This window comes from Dipodomys spectabilis, unplaced genomic scaffold, assembly GCF_019054845.1.
Source record: "Dipodomys spectabilis isolate Male_0828 unplaced genomic scaffold, ASM1905484v1 ptg000542l, whole genome shotgun sequence".
NCBI lineage: Eukaryota > Metazoa > Chordata > Mammalia > Rodentia > Heteromyidae > Dipodomys > Dipodomys spectabilis.
This window is the reverse complement of record NW_024871219.1, coordinates 117,904-137,807: the sequence shown is the minus strand read 5'-3', so window position 1 is coordinate 137,807 and position 19,904 is coordinate 117,904. Positions and strand designations below refer to the sequence as shown.

General features: G+C 41.1%; 1 protein-coding gene across 2 annotated transcripts in view; it reads left to right on the top strand.

The window, feature by feature from the left end:
- Nck1 (NCK adaptor protein 1) overlaps positions 1-17,198 on the top strand; it is a 36,227-nt gene extending 19,029 nt beyond the window's left edge. Inside the window, exons 2-4 of one of the 2 annotated variants that reach the window (XM_042670362.1) lie at positions 4,006-4,241; positions 12,486-13,198; positions 16,559-17,198. In XM_042670362.1, the coding sequence (XP_042526296.1) occupies positions 4,016-4,241; positions 12,486-13,198; positions 16,559-16,753 (1,134 nt within the window). In that variant the 5' untranslated portion in view covers positions 4,006-4,015 and the 3' untranslated portion in view covers positions 16,754-17,198. Of the gene's footprint in view, positions 1-4,005; positions 4,242-5,820; positions 5,930-12,485; positions 13,199-16,558 lie in introns of those variants that run through there. The other variant, XM_042670363.1, reaches the window with a different exon arrangement.
- Positions 17,199-19,904: the final 2,706 nt, after the last annotated feature.

Genomic DNA, 19,904 nt, shown 5'->3' with positions numbered 1-19,904 from the left:
CTTTATTGTTTGGGGGCAATGTGCAGAAGAAAATGCCTTCTTTTTTTTTTTTTTTTTGGGTCCGGTCGTGGGGCCTGAACTCTGGGCCTGGGCGCTGTCCCTCAGCTCTTCAGCTCAAGGCTAGCACTCTACCACTTGAGCCACAGCGCCACTTCTGGCTTTTTCTCTTTATGTGGTGCTCAGGAATCAAACCCAGGGCCTCGAGCATGCAAGGCAAGTGCTCTACCACTGAGCCACCTTCCCAGCCCCTAGAAAATGCCTTCTATATTTAGAGCAAATATCACCAGTGTTTTGAAGTGCTTTCATTTAAAAAAAAAAAAGGCCTACCCTAGAGCTTGGAGCTGTGCATCAGGGAAGAGGGCTTCCATGGCCACCTCTTCTATCTTGTGGATTTCCGTCAGTGTCCTGGGTTATATTTGTTTCTGCATTCGTATTTCATTATTTTCAACTCAGTGTTTTATCCACACTCTGGTGTCTTACAATTAACTTTGCCTGTAGTGGGAACTTTCAGTTGCAAATACCAGAAAACTCAACTGAAAATGATTTCCCCCAGTAAGGAAATTTCTCAGCTTACACAGTACTTATTTTATCAGCCCCGGCTCCATTTTCCCAGCAACTGTCCTTTCACTAGCTTGTCCGATTCCTACTCCAGCTGGTAACAAGAGGGCTACAGTAGTTCCATTCTTCAGCTCTATCTGCCTATGAAAAAAAAATCCTGAAAGTCTCCTACAGTGTTTCTCAAGAGCCAGTTTTCCCAGGAGTTTTTTTTAGCATGCTGTGTCCTGTGTCCCCATTGACCTTCAGGGTTTGAACAGCCCAGCAAGGGAAAGATTGTCCCCATTGGATTCTTTACTCCAAGCTATCCATTAAAAAAGGGACACGGGTAAGTTTTCCAAAGTAGTAATGCTTGCTTGACATTTTAGGTTAATTAAAATACAGTAGGGGTCCAAGTGCTTCTATTTTTTTTTTTTTTAAGTTTAGCATGTGATTCTAATATCAAATGGGGCTTTAATTCATCCAGGGTTATCCCTGAAGCTAGAGTCCTTCCCTGCAAATTACATGGCTAAAATAATAATAGCGAACGTAATCTGAATGCTGTTTGGGAAGGAAGCATTGAATGCTGGGTATTGTCAGGACGCCAGTTCTTCCATTTTCTAAAATATTGGTTGCCAGTTTTAGGTGTTTAGCGTTACTTTTCTACATAAACTTTGAAATGAGTTTGTCAGGTTTCAGAATGGATTTCAGTAGACCCTAAAGTTAATTGTATTAGGCTTAATAGATTAATAAATTGGGCTTAATTGGATGGTAGTGAGCTCAGGGAAGGAACCAGAGTCAGTGCAAATGCCTGTGAAAGTCTTTCTGCTGCTGGCTTTGCTGTTGCTCATGACTGTAACTTTCTTACATTGTGTGAATAATGAAAAGTGGTTATTTTGAAGAAATTTTAAACAGAAAAGCTGGGGAAAAAATAAATTATGTGTTTGATCCTTGATCTTACGGCCAGGATACTGTTCCTGTGCTGCTTTTGCTCAAGGCTAGTTTTCTGACACCACAACTCCACTTCAGGCTTTTTAAATAGTTCATTAGAGACAAACATCTTATGGACTTTCCTGCCTGGGTTGGCTTTGAACCGTGATTCTCAGATCTGAGCAGCCTCCCGAAGTAACTGGGAGTCTAGGCATGAGCACTAGTGCTTGGCTCAAATATATATATTTTTTTTATTGTGAAAATACTGTACAGAGGGGTTACAATTACATGGGCAAAATAATGAGTACATTTCTTATCAAGCATTGTAGCCTCCTCCTTTGTTTCCCCTTCCCATCCCTTTGGCTCAAATAGTAATAATTATTATTTTTTGTACTTTACTTATCGGTGTTTTTGAACACCACAGCATCCCCCCCCTTCTTTGAGACTTTGCATACTTCAAAATGTATACAGTATACTTGATTGTCTGCACAAGATGAATTCTCAATTAAATTGAACCTCTTGCATGACATTAAAATACTGGCTTTGTTGTTGAGAAAAGAGATCGCTAGTCAATGTCCAAAACAAAAAGTTAAATTTATGTGCTTGCTCAGCAAGGCATATGCAAAATAATCTCTCTGAAGAAAGCAGAATTCTCGCCTAATGAGATTGGCTAATGTTTTTTTTTCTTTGTTCTAAAATACTCCTATAAATTATTATATAGATTTTCTCCATAATTTTTAACAGACCTTGTCTGTAAACTCTTGAGGTCCTGATATTTTCATTACAAATTCAATTTTATTACTTTAGTTATTTGTCTATAAATTTGTTTCATTGTCTTCAGATGTATAGGTGAAATTGTTTGTAATAGTACCAAGCCTTCTTAATGCTGGCAATGTCTATACTTGTCACTTCATTTCATTCCTGGTATTTAGGCATTCCTTTTGAATGCCCATCCCCTCTTTTGGTGCTACTGAGGATTGAACTCAGGGCTTTGTGCTTATTAGGCAAGTGCTCTACCACTTGAGCCACATCTGTAGCCATTTTTTGCTTTAGGTTGTTTTCCAGATAGAGTTCATATACTTTTGCCTCTGAATAGCTGGGATTGCAGGTGTGTACCACCATGCCTGGTTTGTTGCGATGGAGTTTTGAATTGTTTTGCTTTGGCTGGCCATGAGAGAACTGTCAATTTCATTACCTTGACAAGAACTACCTTTCCTTATACTGAGCCTTTCAGGTCTGTCTGTATTTTGTTGCATTACATTCTGCTTTTATTTCTTATTTCTACTTTTCTCTTTCCTTTTTGTTTCTCTCCTATTAGTATGTGTGTATGAGAAAGAGAGAGGGGGAGGGAGAGGGAGAGAGGGAGGTAGAAAGAGAGAGAGAGAGAAGGTGTGTGCGCACCAGTCCTGGGACTTGAACTAAGGGCCTAGCGGCTGTCCCTGAGCTTTTGTGCTAAAGTCTAGCATTCCCACTTGAGCCACAACTCCTCTTCCAACTTTTTTTGGTGATTGGAGATAAGAGTCTCATGGACTTTCCTGTCCCAGTGCTGGCTTGGAACCACAAACATTCAGCCTCTTAGCAGCTAGGAGTACATGTGAGCTACCAGCATTGGGCTTTTCCTCTTTTTTTTTTTTTTTTTTTTGGTGCTAGAGATTGAATCCAGGACCTTGTAGATGCTTAGGCCAGTGCCTTATTCTACATTCTAAACTGCTTAGGATATATACTCAGTCTAGTAATTTACTTTTAGCTCTTCTTGTTTTGAGGGGAGGACCAGGGGGAATAGAGATGCATTCTTGAGGGCTAAACACTCAGTCTACCACTGAGCTACACGGATAGCTTGCGGTTTTGATAATGTGATTCATCTGAAACTAAGCATCTCCTGCTTCACAGTCCTTTTGCTACATCCACAGTGTCTCTGATTGTTTTATTCCTGAGATAACTATGTTAAAAATTGTCCTGTGTGATAATAGACTTGTTGCTTGCTCCTTATGGTGTTCTACAGTTAGTTTTGTTCCTTGTAGCTATTTGTAATAAAGTACTGCTCAAAAAGCTTCTGTTTGGTGTGGAACTTAAGTTTCAATCTTACCTGTGTATTGAGTATAGAACAGTAATGTTTGTATAGTGAACTTTATTGCTAGCAATAGCTTTTGCCTTACTTTATATGTGATATTAATGTGGCAATGCAAGTGTAGTTGTGTTTGTGTGTGCACGCGCGTGTGGAACTGGGGCCTGAACTCAGTGCTTCACGTTGTTGGCTTTTTTGTTCGTTACTGGCACTACCATTTGAGCCACACTTCCATTTCTGGCTAGTTCATTGGAGATAAGTGTCTTGGATTTGTCTGCCTGTCTGGCTTAGAACTTTGGTTCTCAGATCCAGCCTCCTCAATAGATAGGATTACAGGGGGGAGCTACTGGCTAAGTTTTATTTCGTTTAGTTTTTGCTTCGTATAGTTTTTCCTATATTTTTACTCTGAACTTGTGGTGATATAGTAGGTTCTGACTACACCAACTTTCTATGAAAGTATTTTCTGTGTGTTACAGGGCTGGAAAGATGGCGGAGGAAGTGGTGGTGGTAGCCAAATTTGATTATGTGGCCCAACAAGAACAAGAGCTGGATATCAAGAAGAATGAGAGATTATGGCTTCTGGATGATTCTAAGTCCTGGTGGAGAGTTCGAAATTCAATGAATAAAACTGGTTTTGTCCCTTCTAACTACGTGGAAAGGAAGAACAGTGCTCGAAAAGCATCTATTGTGAAAAACTTGAAGGATACCTTAGGTAAGTTGTTTTGTATGAAAAGAGAGAGTACCTTTCTATTAACTGGATTCTGGAGTCTAAGTCTTTGTACACAATTCTGAGAGTTGACTTGGAAAGGTCAGGCGTGGCATTTCAGTCGTCTGGGTTTGGCTCACAGCAGTTGTTCAAGCCAGGAGACCGGTGAAGGTCTTCCATATTAGCAGTTTCTGTCACTCTAGGCCCAAGTTCAAAGGTCAAGTGATAATGAGCAGAGCTCACGTACTCACCATACCATATTGGCAATGAGCTCCTTGAGTCATGATGCCCATTGGAAACTTAGAGGAAAATACTGGCTCTAGCTAAAGTCAAAAAAGTGAGTAAGATGTAGAATTACCCCCTGGACATGGACTTCAAGCCATTTATTTTGGCATGTAATGGCTTAACATTTTTTAAAGCAATTTTCTTCTATTTGATGTGAATTTTAAACGTGGGTCATTGTTTTTTTTTTTTTTTGGTTGGTCATGGAGCCTGAGCTCTGGGCCTGGGAGCTGTCCCTCAGCTCTTCAGCTCAAGGCTAGTGCTCTATCACTTGAGCCATAGCGCCACTTCCAGCTTTTTCTGTTTATGTGCTGAGGAATTGAACCCAGGGCCTCATGCATGCAAGGCAAGCACTCTACCACTGAGCCACCTTCCCAGCCCCAAACGTGGGTCATTGTTAACACCCATGGGCCTGATGTCTTTGCTATTTTTTGTTTTGTTTTGTTTTAATTTCACCTTCCTGATTCCTCTTAACATTTTTGTTTGTAAGTTTTTGCTGGCCTTTTTTTGGGGCCGGATTCAGTCGAGTCTACTTTACCCTGGCTTGGCAAGGTGGATAGGAAGGAAGTAGGTATGGGCGAATACTGCCTTTTTCTTCTGAAACTCTTCTTAGCTAACAGGAAGGAACTGGGAGAGACAGGAATTAATTTTGGTATCAGGCAGGCATGCTGCTACTTTAGGGTTCTTCTATGTGTAGAAGAATTTCCCCTTGCAGGACCACGGTAGCGTAATTAACAAATGTGAAATATTTAGTACTTTATAAAGTACTTTGCGCTTTATATTTATTGTTATTTTGTATCAAGGTTGTTGGTATTGCAGTTATTCTAGTTTGCCAACAATAGAATCAAATGTTTTAAGACAGCAGGAACTATAATGCAAATTCAAAACAAGTCCTCCATAAAATTTTGGAATATGAACTTCTTGAACTAGACATTTTCAGTGTGCTGAAGGTGACCACCATGCCATTTAACTACCCAGAGTAGTAACTAAATTGTCAGACATTAAACTTTATAAAACTGGGAAACCTCTGCTAGCTTTTATTTCAGACAGTATTACTGCTACAGCTGCCTATATTCTATGGTGTTGGAAATTTTGGTTTTCTTTTAATGATTTAAAATTGTAGTTGCCTTAATATTTCGTCTGAAATAAGTCTTAACCATAAAGCCATCATGATTGACTTGTTTTACAAGTTCTTTTATAGTTTAGAGGGAAAAGTTTTTGGAAAGAGGAACTGCGCTGGCTTGGGCTTGAGCCAGGTCACGTGGGGTGGGTGTGGGAAGTTTCAGTGTTGCTGAACCGACCAGGAAGCCTTGAAGAATTATCCTGGGCTGCGTTTAACTAGTTGACCAAGGAAGGACAACTCGGAATTTTATTCAAAATGGATTGGTTAAGCGTCTTTAAAGACTTTTTCAGTAAGTTATGCTGTTTGATAAATCCATACTTGTCCCAGTTTTTGAATTAGTTTTTGTTGTTGATGTTGTTAATTTCAAGAGAAATTCTGTGAAGAAAACTGGTGGGTTTATATAAGCTGGTGCTTTGTGTTTATGTAATAGAAGCAAAATGATGGGTGATATATCATATGTTTTTAGCTTTAATTTGTAAATGCAATCATTTGAAAATGGTTTAGTATGAATGTTTAGGAAGTTGGGAGTAGATGTAAACGATTTGGATTTGATGTAGTTTTAATTCAGTAACTTTCAACCTAGTACAGACATCTGAAGTGAATTAAGTCCATTTAAAATATATTAAAAAAACCTTTTTTCAGTAACAGAATTAGAGAATAGTTTTCTTTATTCTTGACCTTTGAATTAACTTAACAACATTTACAACTTTTTTATTCAGACTTTGTAGCCATGATGTAAAAATAACATAATAAAATCCACTGGTAAACTGCTAATACCGGTTTGCATAAGCCTAAGCCATGCATGTCTGGTGGCCTTCTTTTTTTTTTTTTATTATATTCTAATCTCTTTGAACATTTGCTTGGTATTTCTACAAAAATGAACGGACAAATTATTATAGCAGTCCCTTATGTATGAGGGGCTTAAGAAAACAAGAGTAACTGATGGGAGATGGGACGGAAAGGAGGATTGGTTTTATTGAGGAACTGTAATTATAGTGTGAGGAGCTTTGATCGCCAAGTGAATACTGCTGCATAACTTGTGTTCACTTATTGAAGACATAATAAGATTTTGGACCTTTCCATTTCCAGCTCTTGAATTACTTTGCTCTTTAAAGAACTTATTAATTTGTTCACTGACACATTTTTATTGAGAGTACTTCAAGCCAGATGAATCATAAAGCAAAAAACTTATACTAATTCTCACAGAACTTAGGTCCTTATCAGGAGTTAGATGACTACTATTGTTACGCTTTTTATTAACAGTGCAGTGAATTTCATATCTAGGTGTAGTCATAGGTAATATTGATCATAAGTCAAACAAATGCTATACAAGGAATATAAAAAGATTATATTACACCATTAATGTAGTGATTTCCTGTATATCATTTACCAATGCAGTGATAATAGTATTTACTGTGTCTTAAGAAATTAATGGCGTGGCTGGGAAGGTGGCTCAGTGGTAGAGCGCATGCCTTGCATGCCAGAGGCCATAAGCAAAAAGAAAAAAGCCGGTAGTGGTGCTGTGGCTCAAGTAGTAGAGTGCTAGCCTTGAGCTGAAGAGCTGAGGGACAGCGCCCAGGCCCAGAGTTCAGGCCCCATGACCAGACCCAAAAAACAAACAAACAACAAAAAAAGAAATTAATGGTTGCGCCCCTCTGTACAGTATTTTCACAATAAAAAATAAAAAAAAAAAAGAAATTAATGATTGCGTTAGGAAGGTGGCTCAGTGCTAGAGTGCTTGCCTCACATGCATTAGGCCCTGGGTTCGATTCCTTATCACCATATAAACAGATAAAGCTGGAAGTGGCGCTGTGGCTCAAGTGGTAGTGTTCAGCTTTGAGCTGAAGAGCTGAGGGACAATGCCCAGGCCCAGAGTTCAAGCCCCATTTTGACCAAAAAAAAAAAAAGATAAACTTCTATCTCTCTATCTCTCTCTCTTTTTTTTTTTGGTCGGTCATGGGCCTTGAACTATGGGGGTGGGCGCTGTCCCTCAGCTCTTCAGCTCAACTGGAGTATTCTACCCTTGAGCCACAGCGCCACTTCCAGTTTTCTGGTGGTTCATTGGAGATAAGAGTCTCATGGACTTTCCTGCCCCAGCTGTCTTTGAACCACGATCCTCAGAGCTCAGCCTCCTGAGTTGCTAGGATGACAGATGTGAGCCACTGGTGCCTAACTTACTGGTTATTCCTAAAAGCATTTGTGGTTCAATTGCCACTATTTGAGAATTGTAATGAAAATCCTTCAGTCTCCGCAGCACCCCCAAATTAAATTTTGTCGGGCAGCTTGTCAGACTGTTCGTTCATTCACCTAATCTTTAAATGGACTTAAAGAATGAAGAGCCGGGTGCCAGTGGTTCCTACCTATCATCCTCACTACTCAGGAGGCTGACCTGAGAATCATGGTTCAAAGCCAGCCTGGGCAGAAAAGTGCCTGTGAGACTCTTATCTCCAGTGAACCACCAGGAAATCAGAAGTGACACTGTGGCTCAAAGTGGTAGAGTGAAAATTTTGAGCGAAAAGAGCTCAGGGACAGAGCCAGGCCTTGAGTTCAAGGCCCATGGCCAAAAAAAAAAAAAAATAAATAAAGGAAACAGGATATATGCTCTTGTATAGCAGCCAGAATGCTCTTGGAAACAAAAATTGCACAGGGTTTTAAATAAAACAACAAATAAGCAGAACATTATTTTGTGTAGACATGAGAAAAAATTTAAATCATTTTAGTGGGAAGAATACCATATATTAGTGTCTAGTTTTGCTCCCAAATAAACCATGAACTAGCCTTGTGGCTTAGAGCATATAACGAAACCATTGCTGATTTCCTGTTCTTTGTTATGGAGAGAGTTGAGTAAGACCAGATGATCCTGGAAAGTACATGCTGATTCTAAAAAGTCCTGTAGTTCTGGTCAGCAGCTGCTTCTGTGTGTCAGGATATCTGTGAAAGAAGGGGAGACAGAATCATGGTAAAGTTCTGAGGGGAATTAGAAGATGCAGAAGTACTTACCTTGGGTCCGTTTTAGTAAACAATTACTCAGTGATAAATGATGAAAGGAATGTTATGCTTAAGACGTGATTAGAAAAGCATGCTCAGAGACAGGTGTGAGGGAGACTCAGTGGTCAGTGGTGGTCTTTGAAGATGCAGTGTCTGTTGGGCGGAGACATTCAGCAGTTCCAGCCAGCATGTTCTCCCAGTGCTCAGGCCCCGCCCCCATTCCTCATTGCTGAGTATTATGGGGTGTGCAGTCTTCCCCGATATCCCCTGAGCTTAATTATTGTCTATTGGGAATTTTAACATTTGTACCTCTTGGCAGTGGAAGGATTTGGTTATCTCCATCCCCACCCCTTTGTTCTCTGCAGCAGGCAGGAAGGCCTTTCTGGATCTGTGCCTTTTTGGCATGTACACAGTTTTTACTTCTCATTTCACCATGACCCACCCATCTCCCTGCTGGCTGCCTCCTTCTGACATTGTTTACATAGAAACTTTATGATGGTCACTAAGAACTCGGTGTCAGGTCAGGTACCTAGCTTTGAAAGTGGACCACCAATAATTATTTCTTACAGTGATATTGGAAGTAATAACTGATTAAAAAAAAAAACTGAAGGGGCTGGGAAGTTGGCTCAGTGGTAGAGCGCTTGCCTTGCATGCCTGAGGCCCTGGGTTCGATTCCCCAGCACCACATAAAAAGAAAAAAGCCGGAAGTGGTGCTGTGGCTCAAGTGGTAGAGTGCTAGCCTTGGGCTGAAGAGCTGAGGGACAGCGCCCAGGCCCAGAGTTCAGGCCCCACGACCAGACCCCTCCCCCTAAAAAAACCAAACAAAACAAAAACTGAAAAGATTGATTAAAAATGTAGCCTGGGGGCTGGGAAGGTGGCTCAGTGGTAGAGCACTTGCCTTGCATGCCTGAGGCCCTGGGTTCGATTCCTCAGCACTGCATAAGCAAAAAGAAAAAAGCCGGAAGTGGCGCTGTGGTTCAAGTGGTAGAGTGCTAGTCTTGAGCTGAAGAGCTGAGGGACAGTGCCCAGGCCCAGAGTTCAGGCCCCACGACCGGACCCCCCCCCAAAAAAATGTAGCCTAGTAGGTGCAGAATTGTCCTTATGGTACACAGTGGGCATCTGTTGGTACTAGGTAGCTTGTCACTTGGGATGCCTACATTTTCCCGCTGATGCTGAGAAGTAAGCCCAGGTCCTGGCAGGGGCTACACAAGCATCCTCCCATGCTATGACAACCCGGATTGTGGATGCACACTATGTTGCTTAGGATGGTGTGGGACTGAGATCCTCCTACCTCTTCCTGAATGTGAGGATTTCTCTCCCAGTCGCCCTGCCCAGCTTGGGGTAGATTACTTGAACCACAGTATTGAGAAATTTGGATGCTTCCCAGTACTGGCACAGCAGGGATTTGGAAAGCAGGTTACACAGGAAGGGTTCCGAGTGTAGAGGCTGTCTCAGGAGAGTGTTAGCCCAGAAATGGAGGGTTCCCAGCACCAGGTTCTTTAAAACTTGATCTTGCTGGCCTCTGGTAGCTTATGTCTCTAATCCTAGCTACTCTGGAGGTTAAGATCTGAGCATCGTTCAAAGCCAGCCTGGGCAGGAAAGTCTGGGAGACTCTTTACCTCCAATGAACCTGTGGAAGTGGAGCTGTGGCTCGAGTTGAGGGAAAAAATTCAGACAGCGCCCATGTCCTGAGTTCAAGTCCTCGGGAAAAAATTCAGACAGCACCCATGTCCTGAGTTCAAGTCCTCGGATGGGCACAACAAAACCCAAGAACTGAAGGGCGTATATATTGTTCTGGTTAAGAGACACCCAACATTACTGTGGGAGTGGAAATGACTAATAATCATAGTGTAGGGAAGACTGGAAACTAATTTTTAAAAAGTTAGTTATTTTTGCGGGGTACTGAAGCTTGAACTCAGGGCCTGAGCATTGTCCCTTTGCTAAAGGCTGGACTTTACCACTTGAGCCACAGCTCCAAGCCAGCTTTCAACCATTTCTCCTGCCAACCTGTTTTCTCCTTAGATCTAAAGTGAGTGTCTTATATATAGCTTAGAAGTGGATTAAAAAAAACAAAGAAATCAGGCTGGCACCCGTTCTCACACCTGTCATCCTAGCTACTTAGGAGGCTGAGATCTGAGGCTCATGGTTCAAAGTCAGCCCGGGCAGGAAAGTCCGTGAGACTCTTACCTCCAGTAAACTACCAAAAAACCAGATGTGGCGCTGTGGCTCAAGTGGTAGAGCGCTTGCCTTGAGCTGAATTGCTGAGGGACAGTGCCCAGATTTCTGTCTTTTAATTGGAGAGTTGAATTCATTTCTGTTTAGAGTAATTACTGATAGGGATTTACCTTTATTTTTTGTTCCTGTAATATACTTGTTCCTTATAATTTCTCCATTACTGCCTTCTTATTTTTGATGGTATACTGTTTTGCTACCCTTCTCATTTCTTTGTATATTTCTTGTATTTCTTAGTTTCCTCCAGACGTTACCCTGGGATAAGAGTTAACATATTTTAAAATAGAAATATATATATATATATATATATATATATATATATATATTTTTTTTTTTTTTGTCGGTCGTGGGGCTTGAACTCTGCGCCTGAGCGTTGTCCCTCAGCTCTTCAGCTCAAGGCGAGCGCTCTACCACTTGAGCTACAGCGCCACTTCCGGTTTTCTGGTGGTTTATTGGAGATAGGAGTCTCACGGTCTCTCCTGCCCGGGCTGGCTTTGAACCGCGATCCTCAGATCTCAGCCTCCTGAGTAGCTAGGATTACAGGCGTGAGCCACCAGCGCCCGGCCCTTTCATACTTCTTATAACAACTCTAGTAATAAGTTCCTTCAGTTTTTGTTTATCTAAGAATGTTTTCTTTATGTTTGGAAGATAATTTGACTTTCTGAACTTTTTTTTTTTTAATGTGCTAATCCTGGGCCCTTGAATACCGGGCGTGGGTGCTTTCCCTGAGCTGTTTTGCTCTATCACTTGAGCCATATCTTCATTTCTGGCCTTTTTTTCGTATGTAGTTGGAGATAACGGTCTCACAGCCTTTCCTGCCTGGACTGGCTTTGAATGGCAATCCTCAGATTTCATCTCCTGAGTAGCTAGGATGACACATGTGAGCCACTGGCTAAGTCTATATTCTTCACTCATATATATGGTTACTTGAGTCTGTTTTATTTGCTTAGTAGTCACCTAGTATTTCACATTGCTTCCTTAAACTCCTAAAGCCAAATAAAAAAGTAAGGGGAACCCACCCCTCCCTGTTTATTTATTTATTGGTTGGTCATGGGGCTTGAACTCTGGGCCTGGGTACTGTCCCTCAGCTCTTCAGCTCAAGGCTAGCACTCTACCACTTGAGCCACGGTGCCACTTCCAGTTTCCTGGTGGTTGATTGGAGATCAGAATCTCCCGGGCCTTCCTTTGGGTGTTTTCTTGCCTTCCCTGAGCCCATGCCCAGCCCTGATCACATGGCGAGGCCTTCTTGTTCACCAGTGTACACAGGAACTTTCTCAACTCCTCATCTCTCCTGTATAGCCTCTGAGGCGTCTTGAGCTGCCCGTTCCTTGTCCCAGTCTTTCTTTGCCCTCCAGGCTGCCACACGAATCAGTGGCTTTTGGTAAAAGCTACCTAGGAAGACGCCCGAGCCCTGGCTCACCAAACCAGGTGAACCCCAGGCCAGCCATTGTGCTGCTGCTTCAGGGAACTGTCAGATGAGCTGAAACCTATCCTCACAATTTTCTTTTAAGAACACGATCTGTAGTGCTCCCTCTGGCATTAGGAGTACATATAGAGGCTTGAAAACACTGCACAGAACGGGAGATCCTTTTTACACTCTGGTTGCCTCCTTCTTTTTCAAACAGGCATTGGAAAAGTGAAAAGAAAACCCAGTGTTCCAGACACGGCATCTCCTGCCGATGATAGCTTCGTGGACCCAGGGGAGCGTCTGTATGACCTCAACATGCCCGCCTATGTGAAATTCAACTACATGGCCGAGAGGGAGGATGAGCTGTCCCTGATCAAAGGGACGAAGGTGATCGTCATGGAGAAGTGCAGTGATGGCTGGTGGCGAGGGAGCCACAACGGGCAGATTGGATGGTTCCCATCCAACTACGTGACCGAAGAAGGGGACAGTCCTCTGGGCGACCACGTGGGTTCTCTGTCAGAGAAACTAGCGGCAGTTGTCAATAACCTAAATACCGGGCAAGTGTTGCACGTGGTACAGGCGCTTTACCCATTCAGCTCATCCAACGATGAAGAACTCAATTTTGAGAAAGGCGATGTCATGGATGTTATTGAAAAGCCGGAAAACGACCCTGAGTGGTGGAAATGTAGGAAGATGAACGGAACGGTTGGTCTGGTGCCAAAGAACTACGTGACTGTCATGCAGAATAATCCATTAACCTCAGGTCTAGAGCCATCACCCCCACAGTGTGACTACATTAGGCCTTCCCTCACTGGGAAGTTTGCTGGCAATCCTTGGTATTACGGCAAAGTCACCAGACACCAAGCAGAAATGGCATTAAATGAAAGAGGACACGAAGGAGACTTCCTCATTCGCGATAGTGAATCTTCGGTAAGTTATTTCGCAAAGGTAAATGGAAATAGAGCTCTGGGTAATTTTTTTTTTTTTTTAAAAGAACTGATCGCTGGTGGCTCATGCCTGTCATCCTGGTTACTCAGGAGCCTGAGATTTGAGGGTTGTGGTTCAAAGCCAGCCTGGGCATGAAAAGTTGTGAGACTTATCTCCATTTAATGGCTAGAAAACTAGAGAAATAGAGCTGTGGCTCAAAGTGGTAGAGTGCTAGCCTTGAGCAAAAGAGCTTAGGGACGGTCTCCAGGCCATGAATTCGAGCCCCATGACCCACCAAAAAAAAGAAAAAGGAAAAGAAAAGAAAGGTAAGTAGAAATAGAGCTTGGGGTATTTTTTTTTAAAAAGAGATGTGTTGAGATGTTGAGATGTGTGGATCACCCATTCAAAGCCAGTTCAGCAGGAAGGTCTGTGAGACTCTTGTTTCCAGTTGGCCACCAAAAAAAGGCTAAAAGTGGAGCAGCCATGGCTCAAGTGGTAGAGCATTAGCCTTGAACAGTAAACCTCAGGGACAGTGCTTGGGCCCTGAGTTCAAACCCTAGGACTGGCACAAAGTAAAAAAGGATTGGAGAGTTTAAGTAGCTTTCTTAATGTTTGTAAGCCAAGGACTAGTCATAAATGTTTCTGAAGGTAAAGTCAGCATTCTTTCCAACTGTAGTTATTTAGTTTTTATTAACATACATTAGTTATATAATGAGGTTTCACCACCATTTCCACATGTGTACAATGAATCCTAGTCACGCTCTTTAAACCCATTTGTTTTTTTTTAAATTCTGTTTTTTGGGTTTTTTTGGGGAGTAGTGGGTCTTGAACTCTGGGCCTTGGCTCTGTCCCTGACCCTTCAGTTCAAGGCTAGCGCTCTACCACTTGACCCACAGCGCCACTTCCGGTTTTCTGGTGACTAGTTGGAGATAAGAATCTCAGGGACTTTCCTTCCCGCGCTGGCTTTGAACCACAATCCTCAGGTCTCAGCCTCCTGAGTAGCTAGGATGACAGGTGTGAGCCATCGGTGCCCAACTTTGTTAGTTTTTTAAAAATTAGCTTTAGTTGTACAAAGTTAAAAGTTTCATCAAGTTTCATTTGTCCATGTTTATACGTGGAGATAAACTAGCTCAGTGATTTCATCCTCATTCACCCTCTTCCTTAGCCCTCCCCTCTCCAGCTGGTGCTCCTGTTCCCCAACATAGAGCCGCTCTTACTTCCCTGTCGTTTTTCCTTCTTCTAGTGTTTACTATGATGGTATTTTAGGCATGCATATATTTTGTTCAGAATAACCCTACTGCTTTCTCTTTCCCCGACCTCCAGCCCCCTATTGATCCACAGCTTACACTGAGATTCCTTCTGCCGCTTCCTCCATACCAACTTCCTCTCTTGTGAACAAAAGAGCTGTAGCCTGATGCTGTCTGGCATTATTTGGCCTTGACCAGTTATGTTAGTTTTGCATTCCTGGAATATTTTCTGAGGCATTAAACTGATAAGTAAGAGGAAAAAAACTGAGAGTAGAATAATGCCCTAGATTAGACTGGAAAAGTGTTTCTCATATTGCGCTTAGATGCAGTATATAAGAAGATATCACTGTAGGAATTCTAAATGTAAAAAGTTGACATTTAAATTCATTGTTCAAAAGTTAAAATACACTTTTTGTTACATACCTCAAAAACCTATTTTAACACTTTGAAATGCACTTTCAGTAAAAGGTAAGTTATATTGAAGTACTAGAAAAACATCCATAAAAATGGAGTCAGTTATTTGGACTCTTGTGCACATTTACATGGATCTTAAAATTTGATAACACTCATTTTCCTTAATATTATCCTTATTTCTTGATAGATGATGTCATTGCTTTTCTCCTTATCAGTTCACAATTAGTATTGTTTTGTGTGAATGTAGCTATACAAAAAATGAATGTACTAGTCGGGCGTTGGTGGCTCACGCCTGTCATTCTAGCTACTCAGGAGGCTGAGATCTGAGGATTAAGACTCAAAGCTTGCCGGGCCAGTAAACTCTGTGAGACGCTTATCTCCAATAAACCACCAGAAAACTGGAGTGGCGCTGTGGCTCAAGTGGTAGAGCACTTGCCTTGAGCTGAAGAGCTGAGGGACAGCACCCAGGCCCAGAGTTCAGGCCCCACGACTGGACCAAAAAAAAAAAAAAAAAAGAATGTACATATATTTATACAAAAGATTGAAAGAAAATGTTTATGTTTAAAGACATTGAGATTAATTGAACTTCCTAATGAACAATTTGGAGAGCTGCATTTTCTGTTAAATCATGATCTGAAGCACTGTTTGAAGCTTTGGCAGTAACTAAAGAGAAAGAAGCACCTGAGGTTTTAATGTAGACTGAAATTCAGTTGAAGAAGAAGCTAGCTTTAACATAGAATGTACAGATTTTCTTGGGAGCAGAGTATAAATATTAGGTGGAATATGCTGTCATATTTAATAATACAATTTTTAAGCTAATGATCTTGAATAGGCATATTTTATTTGGTCTGCATGACACTTTATTTAAACATTTCAGTTCATTGCTAGTATCTAAGTATTAGGAAATTGTATATAAAAATACAGACTTCAGATTTCTCTTAAAATTGGAAGCCCATCATTGGCAGGTCGTGAGTTAGTCTGTAGATTCTTCAAGGCAGGAATCATGGGTGAAGTATCCACTGTCTTTAGGTTAGGCAAACACTGTCATTGTGTCTGTCCATCACCCTGACACCTGGTAACATTACTCTTTGGACTCTTAGGGGCTCTTGAGTTTGTGGCTTCTAGAATTTAGGTGTATTTCTCCAGTAGTCAGGCTGAAGCTCTCTTACCTAAGGTAGTGGACTTAAGGATTTGCTGTGGGTTTCATGTTATGGCCATGAATGTTCTGAAACTTGACCGAGTCCTGTCCCTGACTAGATGAATGACATTGGGTAAGCTAGCTTCTCTGTGCCTGAGTTCTCATTTGTAAAAAGTATTTGTCTTGAGTAAGGGAGATTGTGTGTGTGTGTGTGATCAAGTGTGGTGCCTGGCACTTGGTAAGTGGTCAGATTTTATCAATTAATGGTTTAGTATAAAAATGATGATACAGCTGGGCATCAGGAGGCTGAGATCTGAGGATCACAGTTCAGAGCCAGCCTAGGCTGGAAAGTCTGAGAGACTCTTGTCTCCAGTTAACCACTGAAAAAAAAAGCTGGAAGTGAAGTTATGCCTCAAGGGCAGGAGGGCTACCCTTGAGCCAAGGAAGCTCAGGGACAGCGCCCAGGCCCTGAGATCACGCGCCAGGGCCAGCTTAAACAAACAACAAAACCATACAAGCTTCCAAATGTTTACTCTTACTTGTTTTTTTAATTTTCTCTTTTAGCCAAATGATTTCTCAGTATCACTAAAAGCACAAGGGAAAAACAAGCATTTTAAAGTCCAGCTCAAAGAGACTGTCTACTGCATTGGGCAGCGAAAATTCAGCACGATGGAAGAACTTGTAGAACATTACAAAAAGGCGCCAATTTTTACAAGTGAACAAGGGGAAAAATTATATCTTGTCAAGCATTTATCATGATACTGCTAATCAGAAGTGACTGCTGTACAGCTTTAATTCTCGTCGTACAATTGAAGATGAGGAAAATAGTGATCCAGTCTGCTTGATTGGATATTACTGTTTCTAACTCTGTATGAGAATTGACTATAATATATAAGTATTTTTATTATAACCCAACCCATACACACATACTACATTTGCAATGCATTTGCATAGGACAAGTCCTTATCTTAGGTCTTGTATTTTACTGTTTTCTTCTTGCAATTTTTGTCTTTGCTTCTAATATTAAGGTTTTGTATTTTGAAAAAAAAATCAAATGATGCAGCTTAGAAATCTTTATAAGGAAGTTCTTTAATTGCCTTTCCTTTATTTCCTTGTGAAGATACCTTGTTAGTTTTGTCACGGACTCTCTTCATATAAAATTATATATGGCATATGCTAAAATAAATTTCTTGAAGAGTGTTAATCTTTTTTGTGACTAAATAGCAATAATAAATGGAAAAATTAGAAAATACTGCATTTATCACAAATGTAAATACCGGGTATGTTGTATGTGCCATTATTAAAAATTATTCATTGTCTTCAGTGTACCACAAAACGGGTGTGACATAAGGTAGAAAATGTACAATTTAGCCGGTGCCGATGGCTCACGCCTGTAATCCTAGCTATTCAAGAGGCTGAGATCTGAGGATCACAGTTCAAACCCAGCCCACGCAGGAAAGTCTATGAGACTTATCTCCAATAAAGGACTAGAAAACCAGAAGTGGCGCTGTGGCTCAAGCAGTAGAGTACTCGCCTTGAGCTGAAGAGCTGAGGGACAGCACCCAAGACCTGAGTTCAAGCCCCACGGCCGACAAAAAAAAAAAGAAAATGTACAATTTGAATTTATAACTTTTGAAACAAAAAAAAAAAAAAATCACTAAATTCTTAAGAATGCTGAGTGATTTTTCCCATCTAGTTTTGGAATGAATAAAGCAGTCTGAGTTATCTAGCTTTTAAAAGTGAAAATGATAGCTCTAATGTCACTTTCCTCCTACTGTTACATTCCAAAGTTGTTTTAGGGTGAAGTGAGACAAGATAGAAAGCTGAGGAGGCAGGAAAATTACAGTGTTTTTAGCAAACATTAAAAAGAGTGAAGACTGAGAAATTAAAACCAGGAAGTGCATTTCTGAATGACAGTTCGATGATGATCACATGTATTTAGGATTGATTGGCCATCACTGGTGGTTCCGGCCCCTAATCCTAGCAACTCAAGAGGCTGAGATCTGAGGATTGTGGGTCTAAGCCAGTTTGGGCAGGGAACTCCATGACACTTACCTCTAGTTAACCACTAAAAAGCAAGACGTAGAACGGTGGCTCTAGTGGTAGCGTGCTATCCTTGAGCATAAAAGCCTAGGAACAGTGCTAGGCTTTGACTTCAAGCCCCAGGACTGGAACACACACACACACATTTGAAAACTAATTTGCCACGGAGTGGCAGCCCTGGTTTTTCCTACAAAAATAATATCAGTAAATACTATTAACACATGAAGGCATTTTTTTTCATTTTTATTAATTTTTTTTCTAAAAACCTTTTAGTTCTTACTATATTTGAGGTTGTTTTTTTTTTTTTTTTGGTTTATTAAAGGTATTTATTATGGGCACGAAAGTGCTATGTACTTTTATCTTCTTTTTTTTTCTGTGACATTCCCTGAGTATTATAAGTTGAGCACAGTACTTTTACATGCATATCATCATTCATGTTAGCATGTGCACCTAGCATGACTGAAGGCTCCCACAGATCCATCATTGAATGTTGCAAGAAGGCTGAGCACACTGCCAGTATCTGAAGAACAAAAAGGCCTAGGAGATGAGCAGCTTAGCTTGTGAGAATAAGTCATCTGTATAGGTACGTGGCACGAAAATGCTTTCCAGCTGTAATGCTGTTGGGTAATTCAGAAGTTGCAAAGGTTACCACGTTAATCTTTTCCCCCGTGGCAGATTCAACTCTTCCTTTTTTTCTTTCCTCCTTGTCAAAGAAGTGTGGAATTTCACCTTCATCTCTTGAGTGCCTGGATTGGAGGTAAGCCAGCCACCTGTCTTAGGCAGGAACGTACCATTGTTCAACCTGTACATGTGGAAGAAGGGACTGTATCAAAGAATGGGAGTCTTCGTCTAAAGTTCAAAGTACCGTTTCCTTTTAAAAAGTACGAAGCCGACCGCAGCATTTGGTTTGCCCTGAGTTAACAATCCGCCAGAACCTGTGTTTACAATGAGGGCCCACTGGGGAAAAAATGGAAATAAAATAAAGTCTCCTAAACCTTATCCCCTTCAGTGTCTTGCCTCCATGCGTAGTTATGGTTCTCTCCTGTATTTCCTCTTACATGAAAATTTTGTCTTGGAATCTGGCAGTTTTTCAGAAATACTTCAATGTCCAAATGATAAAGAGTTTAGCATTAAACTTTTAACCTCTTCGTTTTCAATACTTCGCCAGAAGGTGAGTAATAAAGCTGTTTTTCAAGTGTCTCCTTAACTGCTCACTTTTTTCTCTTTGTAAAACAGTCTGTTGTGTAGGATGGTTTTTATTTTTTCAATGCCACATTGTCAGTTCTGAGGAAATGCATTATTTGGTGCTGTTGCAAATTTGGAGGGAGCTGGCAAGCTGGTTCTGTTGGCGGTAGCAAGATGTTACTCAACTCTTTTTTATTTTGAACACAATTGACAAGCAAAATATGCACGCTCCACACCCTAAATTCTTGCTGCTACATGATTACCTAAACCAAACGATTGAGAAAATGTGTATTTCTAATTTAGTAATGAAGTGCTCTTTTGATCTGAAAGAATATACAGTTATAAACAAGTGAACACTTGTTTTCTGAGCAGAGCCTAAACTGCTTGGTGGAGTTTTCAATTGCTATAGCGAAGTGTAAGTTTTTATTCACCATATTCACTGAAGTTTAAAAAAAATTTTTTCCCCTGTCTGTTGCGCTGCTTAACCTCAGGGCCTGGCTGCTGTCCCTGAGCTCTTGCTCAAGGCTAGTGCTCTACCAATTTGAGCCATAGCTCCACTTTTGGTTTTCTTTGGTAGTTAATTGGAGATAAGAGTCTCACAGACTTTCCTGCCCAGGCTGGCTTTGAACCATGATCCTCAGATCTCAGCCTCCTAAATAGCTAGGATGGCAGGCATGAGCCA